This window comes from Hyperolius riggenbachi, chromosome 3 (assembly GCF_040937935.1).
Source record: "Hyperolius riggenbachi isolate aHypRig1 chromosome 3, aHypRig1.pri, whole genome shotgun sequence".
Lineage (NCBI taxonomy): Eukaryota > Metazoa > Chordata > Amphibia > Anura > Hyperoliidae > Hyperolius > Hyperolius riggenbachi.
In genome coordinates this window covers 127,171,113-127,193,939 of record NC_090648.1, presented here as the reverse complement: position 1 = coordinate 127,193,939, position 22,827 = coordinate 127,171,113, and the positions used below count along the sequence as shown (strand labels likewise).

Below are 22,827 nucleotides of genomic sequence, written 5' to 3'. Positions count from 1 at the left end.
CACACACACACACATATAGACACACACACACACACACACACACACACACACACACACACACATAGACACACACACACACACATAGACACACACACACACTTCCCCATTTTGGGCTTTTATGTGTTTTTTTTCTTTCCTCTCAAACTGTTCTTTGAGCCGTGTTGTGGAAGCAACTTTAGGAAGTAAAATATCTGAGAATTTGCTCACAGGAAACTGTAGCCTCCTTGCAATGCTAAGCACAAGTATGTTTTGTAATCAACAAAACAAAGAAAACAAAGAGGCAATACTGGGGAACAGGTCTCACTGAGTGGACTGAATTATAACAAGAAAATAACAATTTAGTTTAAAACAACACGTGTGTAACTAACATAGCCATACACAGAATTACACCATACACATTGTATGCTCAGGAAATTGTAGTTAGGTTGACTGAACTTGGTCAGTCAGTCTTAAAGAACAACTGTAGTGAGGGGTACTGTATATGGAGGCTGCCACATTTATTTCCTTCAAGCAATAGCAGCTAACCTTGTCAGATCTAATAATAATGTCAGAAACACCTGATCTGCATATGCTTGTTCAGGGGTTATGGCTAAACGTATTAGCAGCAGAGGATCAGCAGGACAGCCAGGCAACTGGTATTGCTTAAAAGGCAATAAATATGGCAGCCTCAATATACCTCAGTACACTTGTCCTTTAAGAATGGACATGACTGGGCAAACGCTATCTTTCTCCTAAACGTAAGCCTGGTAGACACATCCAATTATGACTTTCCAATAACTGACCAGTTTGACCTCCTCCATGTAGTAAGAGAGCTCATCTACACAGTTTTCTCATAGTATTCAAATCTGTAGGCCCTCATACTACATGGACATGGTAAAATTGGCCAATGATTGGGCAATGAAAATTGAATAAGCGTATACACCATAAGTCAGATACAGAATATGCTGGACTTGTGCAATTGTGCATGTTGACGGTACAGTAATTTGCCAGAACGACGTCGTTGTTGCTACATATTGTTCCCTTAAAGGAATTGCTCATTGATTTGCCAGCAAAAGTACCAAATGTTCTTATATAATTTGGAGGTCATTTCACTCATTTTTAGGATAATAAGGATAATATGTAAAGGGGCTTCAACCGGTTCTGAGTTGTTATAGCTGTCTGTGTCACCATTGGGGGAGATTTTCTCTCATTTCCTGTTCCTAGGACCTTTATGGTCTTTAAACAAACCTTGGTGGTCCCGGGGGCAGGAAATGAGGGACAGCACCGGTGCAGACACATGGCGCATTTGCTGCTGCCTCTGTCCATGCACATAAACTTCTCCCAGACACATACAGCAGTACATACCTGCTCCTTTTACATTTCCACACAATGGCTATCATTCATGAATTGGCTGTCGGTAAAGAGAATCAGTGCGGGAAAACACAGCTGGCGGTGTTTTAGACTTCTGTGTGGGCATTCATAAAAAAGTATCCATGTGCGGTAGCAGTGCGGAGATCCCCCGAACTAGGCTGGCGGTAGGCAGGCGGTAGGCTTGCAGAGACACGGAAGCTGCCGAGTTCATACATTTCTCCGTGTTCCGCTCTGCTGCAGCTGCCTGGGAGGTCTGTGTGTCTCCATTCACTTACATTGGTATCGCCGCATCAGAGGGAGCGGTACTTCCCGACCTCACACCGCTTGCGGTGATCTTTATGAATTAACATTTTGCTACATTTATATCGATAATCACCGCACAAGACGGTGATTTATCACTCTGCTCGGTAGTGTCATTTTTCCATGCGGAAAGAGGCTTTATGAATGCTGACTTTGCTAAGTGGTCGGTAAAGTCAGCTGTTTTAAGCATTTCCGCATGCGGAAATGCTTTATGAATGATAGCCAATATCAGAATTTTTCCTGCCATTTTGCTTTAAAGCGGACCTCAACTCAGAACTTCCTCTCTGCTCTAAAAGATAACCAACAGAATAATAACCTTTAAAGAAAAACATTTCTTTGTTACAGCTGATACAAATCCTGCAATAAATCTGCAGTTTGTCTACTTCCTGCTTTCATGGAAGCAGACATATTGTTAACATCCTGTGTTTACCTATTATCTCTCTGCCGTGGCAGTCAGCTGACACAATAAGGGATCAGTTTATTTTGTGTTTAGTCACAGATGAGGGGTAATTAGACAGGCTAAACTCTCTAAGTACATACAGGGTGCATTTCTCAATTTTCCTTTTCTCCTGTGAAAGAGTTCAGGGCCACTTTAAGGCTTCTTGCACACCAAGACGTTGCATTAGGTGCCACGTTAAGGTCGCATAACGTGCACCTAACACAACGTATGGTGCTGCAAGAGCCGACGGTAGAGTGAGCCGCGTTAGGCGGCTCGAGTCCTATAATGTCTCCCAGAGTGGCGCTGATTGGCCAGCGGGACCACGTGATGCGGAGCGAGACACTCTGCATCACGTGGTCCCGCCGGCCAATCAGCGCCCGCCAGTGCAGTGAATATTAAGTAGCCATGTGCGCGGCTACTGTAGCTGGCTCTCCCCGCCTCCTCTCCGCCCCCCACTGCGCATGTGCAAACAGTCTAACGCGGCTATAGCCGCTCCAACGCCGTAGCATGCTGCACTTTGCACAGAACGTGCAGCGTTACATGTAACGCAACGTGGGCTGTGTGAACAGCCCACTTGTGTTACATTGCTGTGCGTTGGGGGAGCGTTACAGGCGCACTAACATGCGCCTGTAACGTCTTGGTGTGTAAGCAGCCTAAAACTATTACAGTATTAATAGCCAGATTTTTTTTCTGTTTTTGAAAGAAGTGATTTGTAAAGGTCACAGTTACACCTCAGCCTTATATAAACAGTGCATGCCTTTCCTACATTTTACCTTTAACCTACTTACCAATAATCGCCTTCTGTATATTGCATTGTAAATTATAGTCCATTATTCATTACGTTATAATCACTTTTATCTACAGAGCAGCACAACTTCCTGCAAATAGTGTGAGTCTGTCAGCCAGCTACGTGGAGTATTCACAGGGTAGTTATATTAGTTTTACAGCCGTCATAACTTGATGTGACAAGAGACTAGAGCAGCTAGATAGAGAGGATCATCAGTCACCAATTAGGCTCCAATAGGAAGTGCAGTAAACCTGTCAGGCCTGTAATATATTGCCTGGTTACATGACACCCGCCCGACACCTGCCTTTTCCCCCCTGGTCTTGCAGATGACATTACAGGACACCTGCAATGTACTGTCAGGAAACTGCATAGCACCAAATCAGATGCATGCTGTCATGTGAAATTACAGAGCTGTAATCTGATTGGTTGCTATAGGGTCAGCTTGTAGTGGAGCATTCCGGTCCCTAGCATGTGGTATAGATAGGATGGATATTTTCCTTCAGATTCAGTGTGCAAGTATGGATTTCACAACAGTAAATGTTATATAGTGAAGAGGGGTGTGGTGCACATTCCAAAGCTATTGGATAAACTTGTTCTGTCTGCCCCATTAATTGTAATTACTTAGCTTCTGCTGAGGTCAAGCGACAGTGACTCTTCAAGCAATGATCATAGAGAGATGTTAAACTCCTATAAATTCACGCTTTCTATAAAAAAAAAATAAAAAAAATGTTTGCTGCATCTTTTGTTAGACTTCCTTCCTCAAGTTCCTTGACCTCCCTCGGAACACACCTGGTTTGTGCCCTAAAAGCATTGTTTTTCCAGGTTTGGTCGGTGCTGGAGGGACAGTGGGTGCCAGGAGTGGGAGCCTGGTTACCATTTCATGTTGTAAAGCCCTTTGTCCTCTGAGGAAGTGCTTTATGGTGCAAAACGGCTCCACCACCTGGCACCCACTGTCCCCCCGGCACCGATCCCCCTCGGAACACCCGGTAAGCGACCATCTATGTACCACTAAACAGATGGACCACACTCTTCTTTTGAACAATAGTTCTGTGGTTAAATGGCATGCATGTTGCCTTCCTTCAGTCAACATGGGAACATGGTATTATTATGTACCCCATGTTTGTTTCTTACTTTGTACAGCGCCACGGAATATGCTGGTGCTTTGTAAATGAATAATAATTTGTAAGGCTAGTTTCACACTGACACATTGCGTTACAACAAACACTGTTGTGCCCACTGCAACTCATTGCAATGGTAAAGTCCCAAGGTGTTCGCACTGTATCAATGGCAGTGTGATGCAGTGAAATCCTTTAAATCAGCACGCAAACTACAGTGCGTTGTTACCAGCGCACACATTGACGTGCGTATAACATGTACACTTCAACATGACAGTTCTACAATTGCTGTACGTTTTACGCATGTTATAAAGCAACACAATAAAATGCTCCAGTGTGAAACTAGTCTAAAATAGCATTCATTATTTATTGTACAATGATGTGGCTGAGTATATGGGTGTATAGCAGAAGTATAACAGAAACAGGGTAACAGAAACCGAGTTCAGGAATATTATTTGTATCCAGCTTGCGCTGTGTATTGCTAGCGTATGAACAAATAGGGGAATGTTTGGACAAAGAGCAGACACAGAGAGGTGGCGTGTGCCTGGCCATATTCCTAGAAAACATCTGTTTTTCATCATTCCTGCAGGGACACTATTCAGTGCAACAAAGACAGGGAATTTCACACTGACAAAAGTCTAATGGACACACGCAACACAATAATATTGTTATTTGCAGTTTCCTGGTTTAAAAAGAGTTAAACATGCTGGCTGTCTTTGATTTGTGTGGTCACCTCATTGTATAAGCACAATGGTTCCGGGGCACTGTAATCCCTCATACTGTAGCCAACACAGCAAAATCCCTGCCTGGAATAGAATGCTGGGAGAGGTCATTCTAGGTCTCCAATACCGATCAGTATCAAGCGCGAGTGCAGCTATGCAGGGCTCCAGCAGTGCTGCAGTGGGAGAGCTGGCATAAACAAACCCATTGCATTGTAGTATTAGTATTGGGAAATAAACACCTTTAGCAGGCAGGTATAACATTGCAGGGGAAGTCTTGAATGCTGGGACTATGAGCAGCAGTACTGCAGATTACCATTTTAGTAGTTTTAAGGTGGCCGTACATCTAGTGATTTGGCTGTACGATCGACTATTCGGATCGATCATTTTATAGAATGGAGAGAGAATTGAGTATGTTGCAGAATTCCCAATCAATGAAAAGTGGCTGATTTCATGTCGATGTTGACCAGCTTAATCGATTGAGCAGGATGCAAGATATCGGTCGATCGCACAGGAATTGGCTCCTGTTCATATGTCATTTGATCGACTCTGAATCTAATTTTGCATTCAGAGCATTGAGACACAACATCGTTCAGCTCGAATATGAAGGTGAATCGCATAGGATATCGCTTGTAGTGTGTGGGCCACTAGTCGATCGACTTTCCATCAACCATACTGAAGTTGCTTCCCTAATAAAGTTGACCGCTTTGTCGATTGAATCAGAATTGCTAGATGTATGGCTACCTTAAGGCTTCTTGCACACCAAGACATTGCATTAGGTGGCACGTTAAGGTCGCATAACGTGCACCTAACACAACGTATGGTGCTGCAAGAGCCGACGGTAGAGTGAGCCGCGTTAGGCAGCTCGAGTCCTATAATGTCTCCCAGAGTGGCGCTGATTGGCCAGCGGGACCACGTGATGCGGAGCGAGACACTCCGCATCACGTGGTCCCGCCGGCCAATCAGCGCCCGCCAGTGCAGTGAATATTAAGTAGCCATGTGCGCGGCTACTGTAGCTGGCTCTCCCCGCCTCCTCTCCGCCCCCCACTGCGCATGTGCAAACAGTCTAACGCGGCTATAGCCGCTCCAACGCCGTAGCATGCTGCACTTTGCACAGAACGTGCAGCGTTACATGTAACGCAACGTGGGCTGTGTGAACAGCCCACTTGTGTTACATTGCTGTGCGTTGGGGGAGCGTTACAGGCGCACTAACGTGCGCCTGTAACGTCTTGGTGTGTAAGCAGCCTTAGAGTAAATTGATGTTTTTGATAGCATTTGGGAGCAGGCAAGGGTGCCGTTTTGGCCTCCCGCAATTCTGACGTAATTAGATTGCAGTTAATTGGCTTCCCCCTATAATTAGTAGCTGGATAGTGTATTGGTAAAGGGTTCTTGGGCTTGACTACTGCCTACTGAGCGCGCCCTTGTGGCTGCAGCTCTGATGCTTTGAGTCCACCAGGAGAAAAGCTACAAATGTTATTTGTCTTGTCTTGTCTTTAAGGCAAATTATTGTAAGTTTTGATAAAATTAATTCATGATGTGATTGGCTAACATTAACTCATAAATGCCTTCTTTTCTACAGAAAGTGGAGATTTTCTGGCTCTGGACTTGGGAGGCACCAACTTTCGAGTTTTACGGGTTAAAGTTTCAGATAACGGGGCAAAGAAAGTGGAGATGGAAAACCAGATCTATGCTATCCCCGAGGATCTGATGAGAAGCAGCGGATTAGAGGTGAGGTCATTTGCCAGGTAACAGATATCCCAGGAGAAGCAGCGCATTTGGGCACTGCACATTACGGCTATAGCGGCTCTCACTGAGTAATCTGGGGGGCTGCAAAAGACCGAGCCCAAATTACGATAAAAACAGTGCAGATCGGTCACCAGCAATAGCTCGAAGCCAAATTGTGTCTTATCCCTACTGTATAATGTCTTGGAGGGGGAATAATAATTCATGCCGCCGGGAAATTTGCCACAGCAGGGCAAACTGTTTTACGGCTTCACCCTCGGCCCAAATTTCCCAGTGCCCTTTTTTTTTTACAAAGTATCCATATTAAATAACCAATCAAAAGATCAGGTGAGCAGAAGGAACTACATTTTGGAGACCACTGAAGAACATTAGCGGTTGTGAAAGTGTGGCCTGAACTTACTAAACCAAGCTCTTGCTACGGGTGTACAATATGTATGGCTGCAATTGCAGAAATCTTCAACAACCCTTGTTGTGGTCCAGTATAGCCAAGGTGAGAGTAACAAAGTTTTGCCACCCAGTAGCAGCATTATCCAGGCCAGGTTTGCTGGATCACTTATGTTCTCCAGAGATCCACAGCTCTGGACAACCTTGTTCAATCAGGTCTCTGGAGGTGCTATTCATGAAGAAAGTAAAGCACCCTATTTATTGAATGTCCTTTGGAATGAAGAAGTCTTGGCAGCAATCCCTCAAGATTTTTTCCAAGAGCGCTCAATGCAGTAACACGTGAAATATGTTGCATTGTTTCAGAAAATGAATGATACTGAAAGAATAGTACCTCACACAGGAGCGCTACTAAAGGTACAGAGTGTCCCCAGATTGCCGGAACTACGTGACATAAGCTGTCCCTTCAAAAGATGATTGCATTATTTAGAATCTTCTGTGCTATATAGTATTTGCTTTATGCAGGAGCAGAACAAAGAGCCCCTAGGAAACGGGGGTGACAATTGCCCCCACGACCTGGCTGGTGGGGGGGAGGGGGCTCTTCTCTGTAAGGCAGAGCAGCAGTGGAGCATTATACATTACCTGCTCCTGGCAGCGTGACAGGTCATCTTCACTCCAGCTCATCCCCACTCCCTGCAGCCAATCATCTTGTGGCTCCAATCTCTGCTTGTCATTTGACATGCCTTGAGAGCCACATGGCGATTAGCTGCACAGTGCGGTGATGAGCTGGAGTGAAAAGGACCTATCCTGCTGAGGATTTCATGCTGAAATCTATTGCAAGTCTAGTGGAAATCGCTGTGCAGTGTGTGGGCAGGCAATAGATCCCACTATGACTAGATTTGATTAGAGAGGCATCTATCAGATGGTCGATCTGGCCATATGTCTAGTGATATACAGCCAACTTAACCCTAAAGGCCCATACAGACGTCGGATTTTTCCGAACGACGGGTCGTTTGAATGTCCCGTCGTTCGGAAAAATCCGACGTCTGTATGGGCCTTAACTTTTTAAACCTAATGAATAATGCCAGGGGGATGGGAAGTACCATGAAGTGAACTTGTCGGATCAAATTGAAAACAACAAAATCATATCTACACAAGAGTGGATGCTGGAAATAACCACAATGCAACAGTCTAAAGCTTAAAACAATAATAAAGACAATTTTAAATTTAACCTTGATTTCTGCAAAGTAAATTTTCAAAAATGACAGATTTCTAGCCAACATTTTCTGAGTGTCTTTAGAAGGGAACAGTTGATGCAGTGAATACTGCCAGTGGGTCACATTTCTTGTAAAGTCTTGTGTAATGTGTGGGGTGGCACTGACACAGTGGGCTGGAAGTCATGGACAATGTGCCCGGCTTGTAAAATGTGCCCTCCTCAGCATTTCCTGCAGCTCCTGCACGCTGCCCACAGCTTCTCTGTAGCACACAAGGGTAATAGTTCTGCCAGCGAGTGATTTCAGGAACACAAACATGACCTCTCGATGACAATAACTTGCACAATCCCGGCTCCACGCTGCTCAGCTCCTGCCATCTTTAATGCCCTGACTGGCTTTGACATGTTTTGTCCGGAGCTTGGCAAAGACAACAGTGGCATAAAAAAAGCCACCGGCCTGAAACCACAGAGCCAGCCTTGCAAAGTCCAGATATTGAACCCTGACAGAGACACAATTTGAAAAGCCTGGTGTACTTTAATATTTATGCTGCATTGTCCTTTTTAAAACCGATGATAATATGATGTTATGGATAAATCCCTACTTAGAATCTTGGACACAGTCCTAAGGCTGTACACTATATGGCAGTGACTGGCTACAGCTGACGGCTGGACATTCTGTAACATTATAAAGCCAAGCAATTGCACTGAGCTGAGGTCAGGATCCCTGCATAGGGCCAACACCCTAATGGTACTATCCCTGCCTGATGCAGGGTCAGAACACGTCTTAGCACAGGGCAGAAGGAATATGCCTCAGCAGAGGCAGGAACACATGAGAGCACAGTGACCACTTAGCAACACTGCAGCTCGTAGCTAGCATAGCAACAGTCCAGAGTCTTGCTTTTGGACCAGGAATGGATTATTATAAAAATGGGGCCCTAGGCAAGATAGCAATTTTTGCACACACCTTATGGTCACCTGGCTTTTTTGGTAAGATGTGGTGGGGGCTAGCATCCACTGGGCCCTAAGACTCTCCCCTGGACCTAAGCAATTGATTTGTGGATGATCCATCTCTGATTTGGACATGTACAGAACAGAAACTTTGACTTGCTGGGGTTGGCAGGAAGCTTAGCACCTAGATCAAGTCTCCACTCTTTATGCCATGAGCAGTGATTGCGTGGTGATTTGAAAGGACAGTGTTTGTACAGGTATCCTCAATAAGAGCCACATGCTCCTCAACAAACTTCTACTCTATTCTATTCAGCCAACAGCAATTACTCATGAGCACCTCATGCTTGGCATAGAAATGACTGGGTAGTGTAATAGTTAAGGGCTCCGCCTCTGACATTGGGGACATGGGTTCAAATCTCTTCACTTCCTATTCAGTGAGCCAGTACCTATTCAGTAAGAAGTTCTTGGGCATGACTCCCTAACACTGCTACTGTCTAAGGATCAGGGCTAGTGGCAGCCTATCAAGCTCTTGGAGGCCAAGAGGAGAAAAACACAAGTGTTGGAACTATATTATAGAAATGAGCAGAAAAGTCACTGCAGTCATTGTTGGTAAACTGCCAACTGAAATGATCATCAAAGATCATTTCAAGTGACAATGATATGTATATACAGTATATTGCTTTACACCGCATCTCCCAAGTCATGAAGCAGGTTAATGATACTGTATATATTCTTATCCCATGAATGACCTCCTTCTGAGGACTTGGCCTTTCTGGGAGACGCAGCTAAAACTTTCCACACCTTAAGCATAAAATCTTATCCTCAGGCCACAGGAGTATAACATGTTTGGGAGCCTGGGTACCCTCCACCCTCAGAGACACAGCCGTCCAGTATAATCTCAATTATTTGTTCTATTAGCAGCAGAATGCTCAGACTACGCTTGTTTGGTTTTTAGTTAGAGGTTCGGGTCCCTTCCCGGGAGGTGGCCTCATTGCGGTGGAAGGGTCCAGTACGGAACACTCTGCATGCAAACTGTTGTGGAAGCTAACATCCTCCAATAATGTTTATTTGGTGCATCTATTTTGAAAACAAGGTGTGTATTTGCCTCTGGGGGGCTCTGCACGCCTCTGTTGGTAGTCATTTCAGATGTGGCCTGGTTTAGGATGCGCTGCCAATTTTTCCCTGTTGTCTAAAAAAACTCTGTAAAACAAAAAAATAATGCTGGTTTGCAAGCTCAGCATCATGGGAACCCAGGGTGAGTCCCGGGTCTACTTTGAGTGTGTGGTAATCTTGTTTGCATGGACATTACAATACCTTGCATGTGATTCCAATGAGTGTCATATAGCCTCAGTACATCACAGGAACATCATATGGGGCTGACGGAACTAAGAAGAATTATTTGGATGTTATGTTTTGTGCAATTAGAGACACTTTCATCGCAAGACTTGTCAAATGTATTCATGTTTGTTATTGCTGAAATATGTTTTAGGACACCACAATATAAACTTTAGTTATTACAACATTTTAAATGAGGTCAAATCCTCCTTGACTTACATAAACTTGTGTGTTTTCCCAGCTGTTTGACCACATTGCTGAGTGTCTGGCCAATTTCATGGAGAAACTGCACATTAAGGATAAGACGCTTCCTCTAGGATTCACATTCTCATTTCCATGCCATCAGACCAAACTAGACGAGGTAAGTGCTGTGTAACCTTGTAGTACTGTATTGTGACACATTAAAGTGGACCTGAACTATTGCACAGGAGAGGAGAACACAGAGAAATCTACCCTGTGTCCACCCTGCATGTGCTTATAGAGCCTAAAGCTGGCCAGACACTGCCCCGATTTGCCGCCGTTTCAACAGCAGATTTGATCACTGGGATCGAATCTGCTGCCAATCGTTCGAGCTACACGCCGAATTTCGATCCATTCCGTCCGATCCCGTCGATCGCGCCGTGCGGAAAATAACCATCGATCGCCTGCGGGTAAAGAGCGCATCGCGAGCGGCGTTCGAGTGCCCGACGACCGACGCAATAGAGCTGCAATACATTACCTGCTCCACCGGCGCGAGTCCCGGGTCTCCGCTCTTCTTCTCCGCTCTGGTCTGGTCTCCGGCATGCTTTTCTTCTTCCTGTCCCGGCAGGAAGTTTAAACAGTAGAGGGCGCTCTACTGTTTAAACTTCCCCCAGACAGGAAGAAGGGAAGCATGCCGGAGACCAGACCAGAGCGGAGAAGAAGAGCAGAGACCCGGGACTCGCACCGGCGGAGCAGGTAATGTATGCGGGATGGGGGGAAGCGGCGGCAGCACCACCACCACCACAGATTGTGATCGGTTTCAGGCTGAAATCGGTTCACAATCTGTTTGCAGTAAAGGTAGCCAAACGATCCCTCTCTGATCAGATTCGATCAGATAGGGATCTGTCTGTTGGTCGAATCTGATGGCAAATCGACCAGTGTATGGCTACCTTAATTCCCCCTTCTCAGCAAACAATGAGCTAGTGTAATTTGAGCTCCTAAAAATGCAGCAGTGCAAAATAAAAGCAATGCAAGTGACTTGAATCGTGGCAATTGCAGATCAAACGTTACTTCAGTGCATAATACAGCCCATGCTATACCTGGGTGATGAGGAGGCACACCAGCCTTGGATGAAGCTTGGCATACACCCTGCGAATCGGTCGTAAGGCCCCCTGGCACCCACAGCTGCCTCCTCATCACCCAGGTATAGCATATATAGCATGGACTGTATTATGCACTGAAGTCACTTTTGATCTGCAATTGCCACGATTCAAATCAATTGCATTGCTTTTATTTTGCACTGTTGCTTTTTTGTGCCTCCTGGATCTTTTGCGTCCCACATTGAGATTAATGGAATGTTCATCTTAATGCATTTACCGCCATTTGTGCAAGTGCCACACGCTGAAAATGCGATACAACAACAGGAACTGATGCCAAACACTGCTTGGTAGCAGAAAAGCGTTTAGCAGAGGCTAAATGAGACACGAGACACACCCCTTAGCCAGCTAATTGTTATTAATTCATCTACTAAGATGTCATTCCAGGCAATCCCTGTATTTTACATTACACAACAGGATAGAGTAAATGTTGTGTGTTTAGGTATGAGAAGGGAATGACCTGACTGTGATCGCCCCCTGCTGGCTGAGTGTTGTCATCTGTCCTGTCACCTATAGTCAGTGTGTCTGGAATAATGTGATGACAGACACCAGCTCATTTCGTTAATCTCTATATGCTGATTGATTGTCTTTCCCGGCATGGGTGGCTGGTAATGTATCCCAAGTATAAATTTCCAGCTCATATTACCATACCTACATGGAAACATCTGCATATTTCCATTTGCTCCATACAATCTTTTGATTGATAGTCAACTGCTTGTGTGCTTCTTTTTTTGGAACATGTCCTTTGACATGGATTCCTTTTCCTGTTCCTGAACCAGCTCAGGCACAGTAGTCTTTTTGGCTAAAGCCTCGTACATGCGCCTGACTTAAAGGAATACTATCGATGTTTGCATTTATTTTTAAATGCTGTATGTTGTAGCACACATTAGGACAAGTACTAGGAGCAATTTGATTCCTCACACAGCTGTGCCTCTCAGCTGTAAAATCCTCAGTCAGTTTTGGCATCAGTGTTGGATACAAATGTGTCTAAACACTGAGGGCTCCCAGAGGGCTAGACCATGTCTGCACAGGGGAGTTGCTATCAACTCCTCGGTTTATAGTTTATCACCTTGCTGAAAGAATCTTATTGATATGGTGGTAAGGGGTTAAAGATTCTAGCAATGTGTGTTTATTATCTTTGCTTCTCTTGACTGATAAAGATACTAATAATGCTAATTGTAAACAGTGGTCTGCTCCTCTCAGCAGCTTGTAAAGTGGATGCAGCCTGGAGTGAATCTCCTCAAGCACGCAGCCAGTCTGAGTATAAACACAGACTATTGTTATAGCTAGTTATATTCCAGCAATATTACAGCTCATTTAGCTACCTGTTACCACCTCAGATCAGCCTATTTCTCCTCATGTCTGCTGCATGCTGTGAGTGACACAGTGAAATATATTTGTGAGCTGTGTGACAGAGTGACCAAGCAGCTCAGGGTGACCCAAACTACTATGAGCTGTGTGAGAAATTAATTTTTAAGCAGGGATAGCAAGAGAGAGACCTGGGTGAATAAATAAAGTGCCCCTAGCACTAGTGGTAATGTGTACACTAATATAGAGTATTAAAAAAAAGTCGTTTCAATCGATAGTATTCCTTTAAGTCGCTGAGACAGCTGATAACGACTCCCTCAGCTGATAATCAGGTGCGTGTACGGCAGTCGACGACCCCTGACCCTCAACCTGCAAGCGAGCCGCCGGATGGATCTACTCACCCCCAGTGACGACGATCCCATTGTTCACGCCGCGTGATGTCACGCATGCGCCGTTTGTTATCCCTATGTCGTCCACCCGCATAGCTACACAGCTCGCCAGCAGCTTCATAGCTGACACGCGTGTGTGCAGCCCAGCAATGTCATCCAAGGAGATCAGATCCTGATCCCTGATGAGCGACATCCATCAAAGGTGTGTACGCACCTTAAGATTACAGGAACGTTTTTTAGGACATATGAAAACCTGCATATAGTGGTTCTTCAGATAACTGCAAGCCAGCTGTCATTGGCGACTTAGGGCTGTTCACACGGAAGCCTGCCCCGTGTTTAGTGCCAGCATTTGGGACTCGGCGTTAAATGCTCCTATTCAAGGGAATGGGAGCGTTTGTACCGGGCTTTTACCGGCGTTTGTCAAACGTAGTGTTCCAATCCTGATTTTCCCTGGCGTTCGAGGCGACCCTGGTTGCTACAGGTAGCATTGTGGGACTGTTAACCGCCACGGCTAATGTCCCCCTGTGGAGACGAAAAATGCCGATTGAAAGACCGAACGTGACGCCGCCCGCTGAAAGCCGGGCAGACGTCCGTGTGAACCAGCCCTAAACCAAGCGTTCCGTTGCTGTCAAAAGCACCTCCGACTTGATCTGCATGTCATGGTTTTTTAAACTGCCCTCAACTGCACCATCCCCTAACCGCCTATGTGTAATTGTTCTGTCTCCCTGTATAGAGTATACTGGTGAAACATTAAGTGATTTATGAGTTAAGGTTTGGCAGTTAGTACATAACATGTCATTGTTGTTTCTCCTTGTATAGAGTATACTGGTGAACTGGACTAAAGGATTCAAGGCCAGTGGTGTGGAGGGAAGAGATGTGGTGACCCTCTTACGGAAAGCGATTAAGAAACGTGGGGTAAGATCACTCCTGAAGTACTTCACCTGTAATATGGATCTCTGTTCTCCTCATAAATGCTAAGCTGAACCCAGAATTGACCAAGGCATGTTTTCAGAGCAGTGTAACCATTGGAAATGAATAAGCATTACCATTGGAAATGAATGGTTCAATTTGAAAAACCCATGATGCAGCTGTGCTTTCTGCAGCTGTGCATGTGTCCATGAAAACCTAGGACATCTGCTGTCTCTACCTTTCGGTCACCAAACTGAGGCCTTACAGTTTCTCACACCTCCTTCCTGTAAACGTCAAAATCTCAACTCCGACATGTAAACAATGTCAAATGTTATCAGCACTGAAAAGTGGGGGTCAAAGTGGACCAACATTGCGAGTTTATGACTGCCTGGCTGGCATATTCATATTTTGGCTTCTGAGTTGGAGTCACACACCTACAACATACATGGAGCCAGTTTAGGCAGAGTTAGTGTCAGAATGCCTTGTTTGCCGTCTTGTTTTATTATAAGTATTTTTATAGACTGAGATCAACAATAGCTGCTTTCAAAATATCTTAGTTTCGGTGCAGTTTATGACAATCAGTGGTTCCATACAATACAGGCATACAGAGATATTTTGTGGCAGGTGGCCTCAGGGCTACTACAGTCTGCTTCTGCCACCTCCTCTGTCACATATGAAAAAAAACAGAACTCTGATCCCTGCAGATCCCATTTGGTCCTGTGAATTGATCATTCAGCCTCTGAGCAGCACACAGGGGAGGGCAGTCATGTGCAATCGAGCAGGGACGGATCTAGGGGGGGGGGGGGGGGGGGCAGGCGGGTCTCTTGCCCCAGGCGCAGTATGTTGAATTCATAAAAAGGCAGCAAAATGAATGGCAGTTTAGGCGCCAGAACCTGACCTTGCCCCAGGCACAACTTGGTCTAGATCCATCCATGGCAGTTTAGGCGCCAAAACCTGACCTTGCCCCAGGCGCAACTTGGTCTAGATCCGTCCCTGCAATCGAGAACATTTTTGGTTTGGTAAATAAGTGTTCAGAGTTGACGTTCAGGCAGTGTGGTCAGCCGTAGTGGTAACTATTATTATTATTTTGCACTTATTCATTAAATCGTGTGCCTTACTTTTGCACAGGACTTTGACATTGATATTGTGGCAGTGGTAAATGACACAGTGGGGACAATGATGACCTGTGGATATGATGACCACAACTGTGAGATTGGACTCATTATAGGTAGTGTATTGTTAATACTATTATTATTATTAATGCTACTATAACGTGACAGCGCATTATTCTTTGCGTTAATCTATCTGTCCCAGGAGAGGAGCGATAAGGATATGTGCTCCTATTCTGTTTGATAGGTTGATGCACTGTATGCTTGCATGCTGCATTATGCATGTTATATGTGGCTACACAAGTAATGTGTTGTTTTGCAAGCTAGAACCTCTGCTTTGTAATGAGCTGTAGGGATAGTGTTTGCCTATCCTTATGTTTAAATGAGTATTTGTCTGCAAGGGTGCAAAGGGTAAATTGTCTTTGCTCATTCATACACCTCACATCACAATGAGTTACTAATCTGGATTGTAAATTCAGATTTGGAGCTTCAGGTGCAGTTTTTTTTGACACCTTTACCCAACCCTTACTTTCCTTTTCCATGTGCCTTATGCTGGCCGTACACTATACAATTTATTTTGCCCAATTAGACATTGGGTTACACTAAAACATCTAATTATGTTTTCCATCGGTACTGTGATCGACCCGCGATCGACATTTCAGTCGATATCATGAGAACAGCAGTGTTCTTGGGGATGTTGATCACTTTGCTGATCGAAAACACCGCTGCACAGTGTATGGTCATCTTAACGCTAACCTTTTCTTTGGAGATACCTAACTTTAAGGGTTTTTTACAGATTTTCTTTAAATTTCTTCTTCAGGCATGATACAGAACTGGATCAAAACCATTCCGATCCAGTTCTGTATCATACCTCAAGAAGAAACTTAAAGTTCTGTAAACTTGCAAAGAACTCTTGTACTCTTGTACAGTTAGTCATTAAAGGTATCACCTAAACAACTTTTGTTGTTATGTACTTGGGTTCTCTCCATGGCTAACACTGGACCACACACAACTGGCTTGACCAACACCAGATATTTTTACAAATAAGCATTGCATGAAATATCTTTTAGTGCTCCCCAAACCTGTGGCATTGACTAAGTCCTGCTCTGCTGACATCCACACCTGTGTCTCTTTCTACTTACTTGACCTCTAATGACCTCTGTTCTGTACAGGAACTGGTACTAATGCCTGCTACATGGAAGACATGCGTCACATTGATCTGGTGGAAGGTGACGAGGGACGCATGTGTGTGAATATGGAGTGGGGGGCCTTTGGAGATGACGGATCACTGGATGACATTAGAACGGAGTTTGACAGAGAGATTGACAGGGGATCTCTTAATCCAGGAAAACAGTTGTAAGTATCCCTCTGAGTTCATATATGTGTGTATTTACGTATTCCGTAGCTGGTGTACCATGTGTAGAACTTCAGCCTAAATGTTCATTTTTATTTTGGATGAGGTGGGTAAAAGTTACACTGTCAGGCTTGTATTGCTGTCTGGGTTCCCATAGGGGAGGTTTCCCTGCATTTCTTGCTTTTGGTGGAAGTTATCACTGCAGCTGCATATGAGCAGTTTTAAGCCTCATCTGCACGGTACAATTTTCCACCAGCTCGACCAGTGATCTGTTAAAAAAATGATATTGTGTGTAGACATCCAGATTGTTTCCAATCGATTTTGAGTTAATTACCCAAAATCGATCACAAAATCAATCGGAATCATCGGACCGGTCGGAAATTTAAACGATCTGATAGAAAATTGTAACGTGTAGATTAGGCTTTAAACTGTTACCTGAAAAATCTAATACTGTAGAAGTTCCAGCTCTTCCTGACTACTAGAAAAAAATAAGTATTTTTATTCTCCTCTGTGTCCTCCTTGAAGATATTTCCCTCACTTCCTGTTTGGGTAGAAGCAGAGGAGGGAATCTCCCAACAAGGAACCACACAGCAATAAAGAAGCTGTCAGGGGTTTCAACCCTTCCTGTCCCTAGCCAAACCCAAAAGCAATTCCTCTTCATCTGATCACATGAATTATAAAATATACGCAGTTCGTAAGCTGCCACCAAGTGGTTATTTTATGGTACTACAACATAAGGAAGTTGACTGATTTCTGTAAGGGACAAGTTGTAGATGATAAACCTTTTTTGTTGTTGATAGTAATTGTAGTATTTCAACAAATTTGTTACTTTAAATTGTGCAAACATAGTTATACCTGTACAGCTGTCTATATAAGATGACTGTTACTGAACTGCCAGTATCACATCAAAGGTGCACCAGATGCATGCAGGCAAAATCGCGCTGCGGAAATTTGAGTGCCGAAAAAAGCCACTAGTAGAAGATCGGTAAAATGATCAATAATCTACTTTTGGGCAGCGGTAATTTCCATGGTAAAATATCATTAAATGTTGCAGATATTTTCCTATTGCTTATCCTAACCCTTTTCTTACTTGACTAGTGACCAAAGCCCTTTTAAAAACACATGCTCGGCTGGCCGGCCCACCTCCTGGCCCCTGCGTCCTGTCCCAATGGCTGTGTCAGTGCAGGACATGCGCAGTAGCGCAAAAGCACTGACACACGAACATGGGATGCAGGGACACTTGTACTTTATTAGGTAGGATCCCTTCCTCTACCAATGCCTAACCCTAACCAACATTCACCCCCCTCACACACTGATGCCCAGCATTAACCGATTCCCCCCATGCCTAACCCTAACTGCCCCTCCCAACCACCACCGACGCCTAACCCTAACCTGTCCCTCACACAGATGCCTAACCCTTACCGTCCAACTACAGACCTCTACCCCAAAACCTATACATGATAAATGTTTACTGCCTCAGAAGTTTGGGTGTCTCATTTGTACAAACACCGGGTTTCTGTACCCCAGACTTGGCAGTTGCATGTATGCTGTCCCCAGTGTAGCGTGGTTAGACAGAAAGCTGATTGCTATGGGTTACTGGACATCACTGCTCTTTGTGTTGTGCCTGTGAAGATGTAGATGACCTCAGAGTTTGTACTGTGTTGATAGACTTTCTCTCTTGCAGGTTTGAGAAGATGATCAGTGGGATGTACATGGGAGAACTGGTCAGACTCATTCTAGTCAAGATGGCTAAAGAGGACCTTCTGTTTGGAGGGAGAATCACTGCTGATCTATTGACCACTGGACACTTTGAGACACGATATGTGTCAGAAATCGAAAAGTAAGATCCTTTGTGTGCCTTTTCTTATAAATAACTCTGGAAATTCCAAACTTATAATCTGCAAAAGTGATTTTTTTGTGCAATTTCTTTATTTTCTGCAGAAGAAAGCATTTAGAGGTTTGTAGTTCTGGTTCCCTTTATGTCGACTTTCTTCCAGTTTAACTGCGTAGTGCATAAAGACAATATTGTTTTAACCACGGAGCAAAAACGTATTATCATGTGACGGATCTGATGGTTGCCTGGATTTTTAACTTGGGCGATTCCTCTGTCTTCACAGAGATAAAGAAGGTGTCAAGACAGCACACACTATTCTGAGCAAACTGGGACTTGAGCCTTCACATGAAGATTGTGTGGCAACCCACCGAATCTGCCAAATTGTGTCCACCAGATCTGCCAGCTTATGTGCAGCCACCCTGTCTGCTGTTCTGAGACGTATTCGGGAGAACAAGGGCTTGGAACGGTTGAGATCAACGGTGGGAGTGGATGGATCAGTGTACAAGAATCACCCACAGTAAGTGAGCAGCACTGTTATAATTAGGAGCACACCAATGTATAGACAGGGCAGGCTTGGATTGTACAAAGCCAACACAAGACTGCTGACTATTACTGAAAGATTTCAGAGGCACTCACATAACCTCAAGCTCTGTGTACACCACTGGCCACTAATTGCCCACCTCTGGACTCATTGCTTCCCAAACAAGGCAACCCCACAGATCATGATGTGGGATGCATTATAGGAGAATTTACAGAGAAGCATGTGATCATTTTTATCAGCTTATAGATTAGCAAAATTCTGATTTGCTGGGATGACTTCCTGGTGTAACGTATAATCATGACCAGCCAATCAGAGGCTTACAAATCTATCAGTTGATCAAACTGATCACATGCTTCTCCGTGAATTCGCCTAGGCAGGGCCATCCCCTAATGCAGTCCTCATGTGATCTGCTATGTTACTGCACTACTGTAATATTTAATGGGACTTTTATTACGCTATGCTTTTTAAAGTACTTTACAACAACATTTTTTCAATTTTTATTACTCAAAAAGATAGCTGTTGACTTTAAGGTTGTACATGGTCATCTATATAAACTGCATTAAATTAAAGTATTTTTTTCACATTGCTTTTTTTTTTTAGTTCTTATTAATTGTCAGTGTGGGCATAGGTTCTTTGTCATTTTGTTTATCTTCAACAGCCAGTCCTTATACACAGGTTATAGCACCAGCCTTTGTTAGGCCTACTAGTAATGGTAGTCAGGTCTCGAGCTTTACATTTGCTGTAGGTGCCACCAGTGAAAGACTATGTTTGGCAGAATGAAGAGCTTGTGGTAGCTGTGACTACATTGCTATTATTGTGTTTTTTGCAGTTTTGCCCGTCTCCTTCAGAAGGCTGTCCGCCGACTTGTGCCAGACTGCGATGTTAGGTTCATCCGCTCAGAGGATGGCAGTGGTAAAGGAGCTGCCATGGTAACAGCCGTAGCACACCGATTGTTTGACCAGCGCCATGAACGAGAGAAGACTCTTGAAGCCTTGAATCTCTCCACCAAACAACTTCTGGAGATCAAGCGAATCCTGAGAGTTGAAATGGAAAGAGGCCTGAAGAAAGCGAGTCATGATGAAGCCACGGTGAAGATGTTGCCTACTTATGTGCGCTCCACCCCTGATGGCACAGGTGAGACATTTACATTGACATTAACATGAATAGTGTTCTGTGCTACAAGCAGCAACGAGTACGTAGCTACTCTTAATTGAAGTTTAAATTAGATAGCGCTGCCCACAGCAGAAGGGGTTTAACATACCTATGCTGCCTATAGCTGATGCGTTCCACTTGCAGTCCACATAACTCCACTACTTCCTCCTTCAAACCTGTAAGGAAGTAGTGGAGTTGTGTGTACCACGAGTGGAACGCATTGCTATAGCTGGTGACATAGGTAAGTTAACCCCCCTTGGGCAACACTTTCTAAATTAATTTAGATTACGAGTAGCTACATACTTGTGGCTACTCGCAGAGCACAACACTAAACACGAATATAGTTAAGGTAACAAAAGTTTTGTATCTGATATATGATACATTTTACAAGGTATGCAAGGTGTGTGATATGTTATTGAAAATGACATTTCCATTGTAATTTGCAGCCAGCAAGGAATTTCCAAAATTAATTGTAAGCCCAATTTACATTACATTTCTAGTCTAAAACCGTACTCTGTGTTGCTCTACTTTTCAGCACAGACAATCCAGGTTCTTTCCCTCTCCTCCAGGAGTAATTAGCTGTATGGAGCAGCACAACCTGTTGCTTATCTTCCACATCTGTGCAAACTGAGTGACTGACACTTCCAGTTGTGACGAAGTCTGTTACAATTAGTATAATAGTGTTGAACAGCTGAGACTTTGACTAAATATATAAAAAAGCCTTATGCAGGGTGCCAGTAGTTCTAACAATATATTAACTGAAGGGACTGCTTATTTTTTTAAAAGAATTTTACTTAAAGCTACAGCCAGACTTGTAGTTGAGTATGATAAACATATGTGCGTGTTCAACTAAGAGTGAAATTATGCTTAATTTTGTCCAGAGCGGGGTGATTTCCTGGCCCTGGATCTCGGAGGCACGAATTTCCGGGTACTCCTGGTGCGCGTTCGTAATGGAATGAGACGCGGAGTGGAAATGCACAACAAGATCTACACTATTCCCCAGGATATCATGCTGGGGACTGGAGAGGAGGTGAGACACCATGAACATGGCAGGAGATAATTCTGCGCTATGAGTTCAAATTAACCTAGGGACAACTTTTTTGTTCCTTTCTATGTACTTTCGAGTGGTGTTGGGAAAGTCTTCAAAACATATACGTGAATTTTATTGATGTCTTTGTGCTTCATTGGGAGACATTTCTCTTCTGCTCCTGTGGTGTCCTCAGCAACAGGTAGAGAAGAAAACTCTCCAGGATTTAGACAGCAGTAAAACATATGTTGTGGCACCACCACGTGAGTTAGGTACTAGGTGGTGACGCTAGTAAAAATATTGATAATTTAAATGATCCCTATTTTACTATGCACTTTCCCAGCACCCACTATCACACAAATCTTCCCCTCACAGTGCTTAAAACTAACCTTCCACCACCACCACCTCCTAGTGCCTAACAGTAACACCCTCCCCACTTCATGCCCAATGCTGGGAACACATGATGCAATTTTCCATCTGATTGGTGGGAATCAGGCAGTTATTTCCGACATGTCCTTTCTGTTTCTGATCACGAAGTTATCATTGTACAATCGATCTCTTTATCGATCGGGAGCAGTTTGGACATGTACACATGCTAGAACTTCCTGTACCATCACGTCGAACAGACGGGAAATTGTAGTGCCTAACACTACTAACCTTGGTGCCCAAACCAACGCTACTTGAAGCCGACTGTCTAGTTCAGATCATAGGTGACTACTACGGGCACCCAACTCATGGCCTGTTACTGATAATTAGCACAGGCATCTCCCCTGAACCCCACCCCCAATTCACTTTCCGGCAGTCAGTTTAGAATTGTGGAGATGGTTAGAGCTTATATTAGGACTGGTTTCTATTGCTTTCTGTCATCCCTCATACAGTACTTCTTGTACTGTCTCTGAGAACAGGAAGTGAAGGAAATCTCTCCAGTGTGGACATAGGCGGCACTACAAAGTTAACATTTACCAATCTTATCTAAAAAAAAAAAACTGTCTGTACTTCCACTTCAGTTGCAATTGCAATTTTACAACATTAATTTAATTTATTTTACTTGGTAATGGCTAGAGTTTGTCTGCCCTATCAGGAAAAGGCATTCACCTTATTTTCTTATTTGTGGAAGACTCCCGTTAGTAGCAGCAATACTGCAGTTATGATGGAGGAATGTGTACTTTCACACTGATAATCTTGGTTTATATTTGCAGCTCTTTGACCACATTGTACACTGCATTGCGGATTTCCTGGAGTATATGGGCATGAAAGGCGTGTCGCTGCCCATGGGATTCACCTTCTCTTTCCCCTGCCACCAGAACAGCCTGGATGAGGTAACTATCCGTGACACTGTGTCAGCTGTTCTTGTCATTGGCTCCCCCTTTACACTGCAGTGGTGTAGTGTTTGCGCTCACAGAGAATGAGATGTGTGTAAGCGCTCAGAGGTAGTGACTGTAATGTTGGGAGACTATAGCTATATTCTGTTAATCTGGGAATAGTGAAAATACAGAGTGGAAACTGCTAAGCCACCACCCACAGGACATTCTCAGCT

General features: G+C 44.2%; 1 protein-coding gene across 3 annotated transcripts in view; it reads left to right on the top strand.

Moving 5' to 3' along the window:
* The window catches only part of LOC137563001 (hexokinase-2), a 104,110-nt gene that overhangs the window by 63,537 nt on the left and 17,746 nt on the right, over positions 1 to 22,827 (top strand). For all 3 annotated transcript variants that reach the window (XM_068274905.1, XM_068274906.1, XM_068274907.1), the window contains exons 3-12: positions 6,290 to 6,438; positions 10,572 to 10,691; positions 14,184 to 14,279; positions 15,402 to 15,501; positions 16,555 to 16,738; positions 18,421 to 18,576; positions 18,854 to 19,087; positions 19,941 to 20,245; positions 21,145 to 21,293; positions 22,490 to 22,609. In XM_068274905.1, the coding sequence (XP_068131006.1) occupies positions 6,290 to 6,438; positions 10,572 to 10,691; positions 14,184 to 14,279; positions 15,402 to 15,501; positions 16,555 to 16,738; positions 18,421 to 18,576; positions 18,854 to 19,087; positions 19,941 to 20,245; positions 21,145 to 21,293; positions 22,490 to 22,609 (1,613 nt within the window). The remainder of the gene's footprint in view (positions 1 to 6,289; positions 6,439 to 10,571; positions 10,692 to 14,183; positions 14,280 to 15,401; positions 15,502 to 16,554; positions 16,739 to 18,420; positions 18,577 to 18,853; positions 19,088 to 19,940; positions 20,246 to 21,144; positions 21,294 to 22,489; positions 22,610 to 22,827) is intronic.